At 45.0% G+C, this 7240-nt stretch overlaps 1 protein-coding gene across 1 annotated transcript; it reads left to right on the forward strand.

Moving 5' to 3' along the window:
* Positions 1–4222: 4222 nt before the first annotated feature.
* Positions 4223–5455, forward strand: LOC114321274 (uncharacterized). Its single transcript, XM_082871540.1, has 3 exons — positions 4223–4343; positions 4632–4967; positions 5082–5455. Exons 1-3 carry the CDS (start codon positions 4223–4225, stop codon positions 5453–5455), a joined length of 831 nt encoding a protein of 276 aa, XP_082727666.1.
* Positions 5456–7240: the final 1785 nt, after the last annotated feature.

The raw sequence follows: 7240 nt of genomic DNA on the forward strand, positions 1-7240 counted from the left end.
ACTCTTGGTGTCCATGGCAGTGACCACTCTATGCGCCTTCAGGAGTTCTCCAAATCACTCACCGAAAGGGCTTATAGTTGGTATGTGAACTTGGCACCAAAGTCGATCAAGAGTTGGGAGGAGATGGTGAACAAGTTCTACACGAAGTTCTTCCAAGTCCAAGAGAAAGCTACAACTCTCACACTTAGGTGGGATGTCCAAAAAGAAGGCGAAGATATACTGGACTATGTTAAGCGGTTTCAAGACAAGGCTATTGACTGTCATGAACCAGTGGATGAAGCTCACTTAGTCAACATATGTGTATAATCTCCCTACCTTTTCAGCCTTGGTGAAGGCAGCTATAAACCTCAGTACCACTGGTCCTTTACACAGATCACGGGATAGCCACCGCTACTCCCGCAGTAACAGAATTGCTGCGGTAACCTCTATAGGAGGGAACCGCTCGCAAGCAAAGGCCTTATCCTCTCGAAAGAGGAAGAGTTATGAGGACAGGAATCCATACCCTTGCAGTCTTTAGAATGTTAAGGCCTTGGTTAAGGAATGGGTTGCCAATGGTGAGCTCACTTTGCCTCCAATTGATGTTACTCCAACCAAGAAGGACAAAGATAGCCCGGATTATTGTGTCTATCACAAAACCACCAGATACCCCACTAGAGACTACTAGATGTTGAAAAATGTCTTCAAGAAGAAAGTTGATGCGAACGAGCTAAAGTTCAAAGATGTCGGTAATCGTGATGTACGAAAGGACCCTTATCCTAACCACAAGGAGAAGGGGAAGAATGTACACATGATTGGCTATCTTGGGCCTGTGTGCGATCAAGTGCACATGGCGTCCTACTATGATGAGTTGGAAGAAATCGCAACTGGCCAGCTCCCTGAAACAGTATCTGCAGAGGCGAAATTTGCAGAGGATACTCATGCTCAAGCCTTACAAAATTCTGTTAAGTTTCGCACCTTCTTTGACCAATTGGGGCTGAGCTAAGCTGCCAAGATGGAAGCAACAAAGGCCCTCATCAACATCTCTGAAGTGCACCATGCTGAAGTTGCTGAGGCTAAGGAATATGTGCCTCGGTGCATCCAGGAAGATTATAGGGTCATTATTTTTTTAGAAGCAGACAGAGCATACCCATTTCCTCATAACTGTCCTCTTTTCGTCACAGCTTACATCAATAATTTGGAGTTCAAGCATGCTTTCCTCGATTGTAGGGCGTCCATAAACATCATCACGCTGACACCTTTGCAAAAGCTGGTATCTCAGAGTCCAGAATGGTTCGCCCACCCATTACTGTAACCGGTTTTGGTAGGGAGAAAAAGGTTACTAAGGGCAATGTTGTAGCGGATTTAGCAGTTGGCGAGATTCGTTCTGCGACTAAATTCCATGTGATTGAAACAAATACGAATTATAACATGATACTTGGCAGAGCTTGGATGTACCGATACGGGGCTATCCCGTCCAGCTACCACCAATGTGTGAAGGCAAAGTTGGGAAAACGCACAGTTACCATAAACGCGTCTGAAAAGCCATTCAAAGTGGAAGAGGCACACTATTCAGATGCAGTTTTCTTTACTGAGTTGTCAACGGATGAAACTTCAAGGACTGGTAAAATTGCAGGGGTAAAATTGCCGAAGTGGAAAGACATTCGAGATGCAGAGGTTGCTCCAGAAAGCAATGGACAAAAAAGGAGCAACAAATCCACAAGTCCTCCACGCAAGATTGTCAAGGTGCGCAAGGGCGGCAAGACAGTTTACTACCTATGACGGTCTTGGGGGCCATACTTCATACCTTGGGAGGATGGTCTCGAGACAAATAAATATGACGGTAATGAGTCCCAAGAAAGGTTGGTGGAGACACCTGAGCCCACCCCTAAATGCATGCAAGATAGGCCCAAACCCCAGCAGGAGGAACTTGCTGAGGTCAACCTCAATGACTCACCCGGGCAGAGCAAGTCGATGTTTTTCAGTAATATAATGGCCCCAGCAGCTAAGGCAGAATTGATAACATTACTAAAGCAATACAGTGATGTCTTTGCTTGGACATATGATGAGATGCCTGGTCTCGACCCATCCCTCGTCATTTATCATCTGGACACTTTTCCCAACTCTAAACCGATCAAACAGCACGCTCGAAAGTATCACCTTAATCTTTAAGCAAAGATTAAGTAGAGGTAGAAAAGTTGCGGAGGACCAAGTTCATTGAGCCTATACAATACCCAACTTGGCTAGCAAATATTGTTCCTGTGCAGAAGAAGAATGGTCAGATTAGAGTCTACATAGACTTTCGCGACCTGAATAAGGCTTGCCCGAAAGATGAGTTTTGATTACCCCATGTTGATACCCTTGTTGATTTAACTGCGGGCCATCAGATGTTCTCTTTCATGGATGAATTTAGTGGTTATAACCAGATCAAAATGGCACCAAAAGATGTAGAAAAGACAGCTTTCAGAATGCCCCTGGGAAATTTTTTCTATACAGTAATGCCCTTCGGTTTGAAAAAAGCGAGGGTAACCTACCATCGGGCTATGACTGAAGTGTTCCATGACATGTTGCACCACGAAGTGGAAGTATATGTGGATGATTTGGTGGTCAAGTCTACTAAGGCTAACTGCCACCTTTGTGACTTGGAAAAGGTTTTTTAGCGCTGTCGCAAATTCTACCTTAAGATGAACCCTCTCAAGTGTACCTTTGGAGTTACTGTTGGCAAGTTCCTTGGCTTCCTGGTACACCAGCGGGGGATTGAAGTAGATGGGGACAAAGATGCCTTTGCCACACTCTCAAAAAGCTCTGAAGAAATTGCTAGGCAAAGTGTCATACCTCAGGAGGTTTATTCTAGCCCTTGCTGAGATAACCTTTCCCTTTGGGACACTGCTGAAAGGGAATCACAAGTTTGAATGGTTGCAGGAACACCAACAAGCATTCGATATGGTGAATCAAGCACTTACCTCCCCACTTACAATGATTGCCCCACAGCCTGAAAAGTCTCTACTACTGTACCTGACCTCTACTCTGTGGTCTATTGGAGCCCTACTTTTCAAAGACATAGATGGCATTGAGAAGCCAGTCTATTACATCAGTCGCAAATTCAATGGTGCCGAGTCGCAATATACCCCAATTGAAAGGCATTGCTTAGCCTTAATCTTCATAGCGCCAAAGTTGCGCCACTACTTTTTGGCACACGCAATCCAAGTTATGACCCGGGGTGATCCCGTTCGCTACTTGCTGAGCAAGCCCACTCTGACTGGGTGAATGGCAAGATGGCTCTTAGCTCTAGCAGAATATGATATCACTTGTGTTACTCCCAAGGCTATTAAGAGCCAAGCACTTGCAGACTTACTGGCCCAGTTCCCATCTGGTGAACATGAACCTGTTGAGGTATCCCTACCAGGTAAAGTCCATGTATCAACAGCTACAGTTGAAACTTATTGGGACTTAAAATTTGATGGAGCCTGTGGAGCTGGGAAAGGTGGAGCTGGCATAACTCTAACTAGTCAAGAATGAGAGAAGTTTCATCTATCATATAAGCTTGACTTTGAGTGTTTAAACAACGAGGCTGAATATGAAACGTTGATACTAGGTCTGATAGCTGCCCAAAAGAAGGGCCTCCGCAATTTGAAAATCTAGGGCGGCTCCAAGTTAGTTGTCAAGAAAACGATGGGTGATTTCGCCTTGAAAGAGCCTCTGTTGGCCCCATATTGCACTGTAGTTCAAAGGTTGCTCACTCAGTTTGATGATGTCCAAATTCAGCATACCACTCGAACACATAACCGTTTTCCCGATGCCTTGGCTACACTGGGGGCAAAGGTGGAGATACCAGATGATTGTATAACCATCGTCATCGAGAAAAGAACAACATTAGCAGTGCTAACTGAAGAACATGCAGAGGAAAATGCTGAGGGGTGGAAAGCAAATATAATCCAGCAGCTGAAAACTGGCCAGGGAGCAATCGGACCAGCATAACTTGCATCATTTCTGCTCCTCAAAGAAGAGCTATATTTTCGTGATCCCAACAACTTGCTGGCAAGGTGCATTGGTAGGCAAGAAGCAGCTTACAAACTTAAGCAGATCCATGCTAAGTCCTGTGGAGATAAAGATATCAGTCTATACCGACAGATACAGAGGCAAGGGTACTACTGGCCAGAGATGGAAAAAGAGAGTACTGAGTTACAGAGGCAATGCGCGAAGTGTTAGTCCCACCCTAAGGAAGAGAAAGCCCATTTCTTAAGCAATGAAGAATGGAGGCAGCCATATACCGACTATCTGGGAAATGGCACACTGCCTGAGAATAAAGCTGATGCAATCAGAGTCAAGAGGCGAGCCCTCCGCTTCTTGCTTGACCAGGGCAAGCTGTATGGGAGAAGCTTCGAGGGGGAACTTTTAACGTGTTTATTAAAAGATGAGGCAAACGAGGTGCTGAGGAAAGCACACAAGGCAGAGCATCAAGGAGGGCAGTGGTTATATGGGACATCTCATTCACCTCAGCTACTACTGGCCAACAATGGAAGAAGATGCTAAAAACTTTGTGAGGAGATGCTAGTCCTGTCAGAAGTATGGGAACTTGATAGATGCACCGACAGTTGAACTACACAACATTAAGACTCCTTATCCGTTCTATACTTGGGCATTTGACTTGGTAGGTCTTATAGCGCAGCAGTCCAAAGGCTACAGATGGATTCTTGCAGCAACTGAAGTTAGCACCAAGTGGGTAGAGGCTATACCAATAAGGAAGGCAGATGGGGCAGGAGTAGCCAACTTCATCAGAGAGAACATAATCTGCATGTTTGGCATACCCAAAGTGACGTCGTCTGACAATGGAACTCCTTTTGTAAATCGCCATATGGGAAGACTACTGGATGCCTACCAAATTAAGCATCACAAGTCTAGTCTATACTATCTCCAAGGGAACGGACAAGCTGAGGCGACCAGCAAAACCCTCATCCGAATACTAAGTAAGATGATGGATGAAGTAGAAGGTACATGGTCTGAACAACTCCCCGTAGCACTTTAGGCGTATAGAACGTCAAAGAGGAAGCCAACTCAAGCAACCCCATTTTCCCTAGTATATGGGTCTGAAGCTGTGTTACCAGTTGAGTTGGCAGTACCCTCAGCAAAAATGGCTATGTCAGCACACTTAGTTCCAGATAGCAGGAACAATTACATAGAGGCAGCTAAAGAAAAAAAAGATCGGACCTCACAGGCTATGGAAAAGTATCATCAATCCATAGCTCGCGCATACAATCAATCTGTTCAACACAGAAAATTCAAGGAAAGGGACTTAGTATGGAAAACAGTGGATGCGATCATGCGGGGGCAACCAATTCCCAAGTTCTCACCCAGATGGGAAGGGCCCTATAAAGTTGCTAAGGCAAACAGCAGCAGATACTACAAGTTGACAAAAGTAGATGATGGATTCAAAATTGGTCATGTTAACGCTAAGTATGTCAGAGAATATTTTCCCTAGTTTCTTTTGTTCAGGAAAAGAGTTGTAAAGTTTCTTTGTTAAATGTTTCCAAAGCAAAGTGTAAAGAAAGTGTCATACGCTTAGTAAACCTTTTGCTCGCATATTCACTTAGTTTGAGTAACATTTTCCACACTTAATGAAATTTTACACTTGTAAAAAGCTTAGTCATGATAAAGTTTTGTTCACTTCAAGAGCTTGTCTTATCTTTAGAAGCTATGTAAAAGTAATGTAAAGGAAGCAATGAAATGAAACTCAAAAGTACTACCAAGCATCCATACTTTTCATTAAAGTCAAACTTCCAGAACATGATTACAATGTTTGAAAATAAGTTATGACAGAGAAAGAAAAAAAAAAGGCACACCAAGCGCGATGCAACAACAAAGTAAAATAAAGAAATCATAACAAAGTCACAAAGTTACATCAAATCAAACCCTTCAAGAGGGAGTCCATCAGAGTCACATCTTGAGGCAATTGGGCAACCAATGCAAAGTCCTTCTCTTTGAACCGAGCTAGGTTCTGCCAGTGCAGCTCCAGGGCACCCTCACACTCCTTAATAGTCTCCTCCAGGGACGCAATCATTGCCACATTGTCGGCGTGCTCGAGGAAGATGTCAACCGTCCGAAGCCTGGACCTCATCCATGATAGGTTAAAACCATTCCTCTCAAAGCCCCTCAGATTGGCCTCAGCACTCTCCGCGAACTTGCTAGAAGTTATCAAGATCTGCTTGGTAGCAAAGTCACGAATAAAGGTAGCAAGTGACTCCAGTAGTGCCGTCTGTACTATAGATCCAAGGACATTAAAGGCAGTAAAGGTGTCCGGATGCAGTGTTTGGATACGAGTAAGGGTTGAAGCAGCTTCGGAGGAAACCTAGTAACTTAGAAAGGATACTTTCTCTGAGGGCTGGGAGGACTCTCTCACACCACCGCCAGCTTCAATCACTGGAGGAAGACTGATGGAGTGACCAAATGTCTTAGGGCGGCGTACTTCCCCTGAAGATGACTGCCCCACAGCAATGGAGTGGCTAAACGCTGGTTGGCGACCGGGTGAACTGGCCTCACGAGAAAGGCCAAAACTGCCTGCACCGTTACATCACTCCGAAAAGAGGTCATCCATCTGATAATCTCCAACATTCAGATCTGGAACCACAGTGGTATCCATCCCAGTATAAAAATCACAGGACATTCCAAGATTAGATGGCACCTCTAGAAAATGAGTGGGGTACAAGTCTGCCAGCTGTTCAGAGGTTTTCAAAGCAACTGGATCAGAGGTCCCAGCAGCAATAGTAACAATGTGGGGGGCTAAAGTGAGAGCTACCTCGACAAGTTGGTCCAAGTTCAGAAGGGTTACAACAGGAGTAGTGGCAACTGCCCCTACACTTACACTCCTTTCAGTCACTTGAACGTTTGGAAATGGAGTTTGATGAATTAACGCAGACTCAGTAGATTGGGAGGAACCGCCAGATACAACTCCAAGAGGGGGTGGTGCAACTTCCATCGGCTCTCTAATGTCGCGATCTTCTCTAGGGGTCTCAGATACAAAATCATCTCCACCAACAAAGAAACGGTCGAAGTGCACAGAGTCAGAAGGATGCGGAGGCTCAAAGCCCTCAGCAGCTATATCACCCGCTGCAACTTCGACAGCAGGGGAAACATGTACATTGTCTACAGGCTCCCCAACTGGCTCAGCCTCGGCAACTGGCTCAGCTTCAACGGACGGTTCACATCTCACACTTGGTTCCTTTTCAACGTCTAGAAGAACTGTCGTGTGAGTCTTGAATCTTGTCAC

The sequence above is a fragment of the Camellia sinensis genome, chromosome 5 (assembly GCF_055761805.1).
Source record: "Camellia sinensis isolate YWXY chromosome 5, ASM5576180v1, whole genome shotgun sequence".
Lineage (NCBI taxonomy): Eukaryota > Viridiplantae > Streptophyta > Magnoliopsida > Ericales > Theaceae > Camellia > Camellia sinensis.

Excerpts from the sequence above, each read along its gene's own strand:
- LOC114321274 (XM_082871540.1), top strand. The coding sequence starts at position 4,223 with ATGAAGAATGGAGGCAGCCATATACCGACTATCTGGGAAATGGCACAC. Across the intron at positions 4,344-4,631 it reads TTGCTTGACCAGGGCAAGCT|GTCTTATAGCGCAGCAGTCC; the intron begins GTATGGGAGAAG and ends TTGACTTGGTAG. Across the intron at positions 4,968-5,081 it reads GATGATGGATGAAGTAGAAG|TTGAGTTGGCAGTACCCTCA; the intron begins GTACATGGTCTG and ends CTGTGTTACCAG.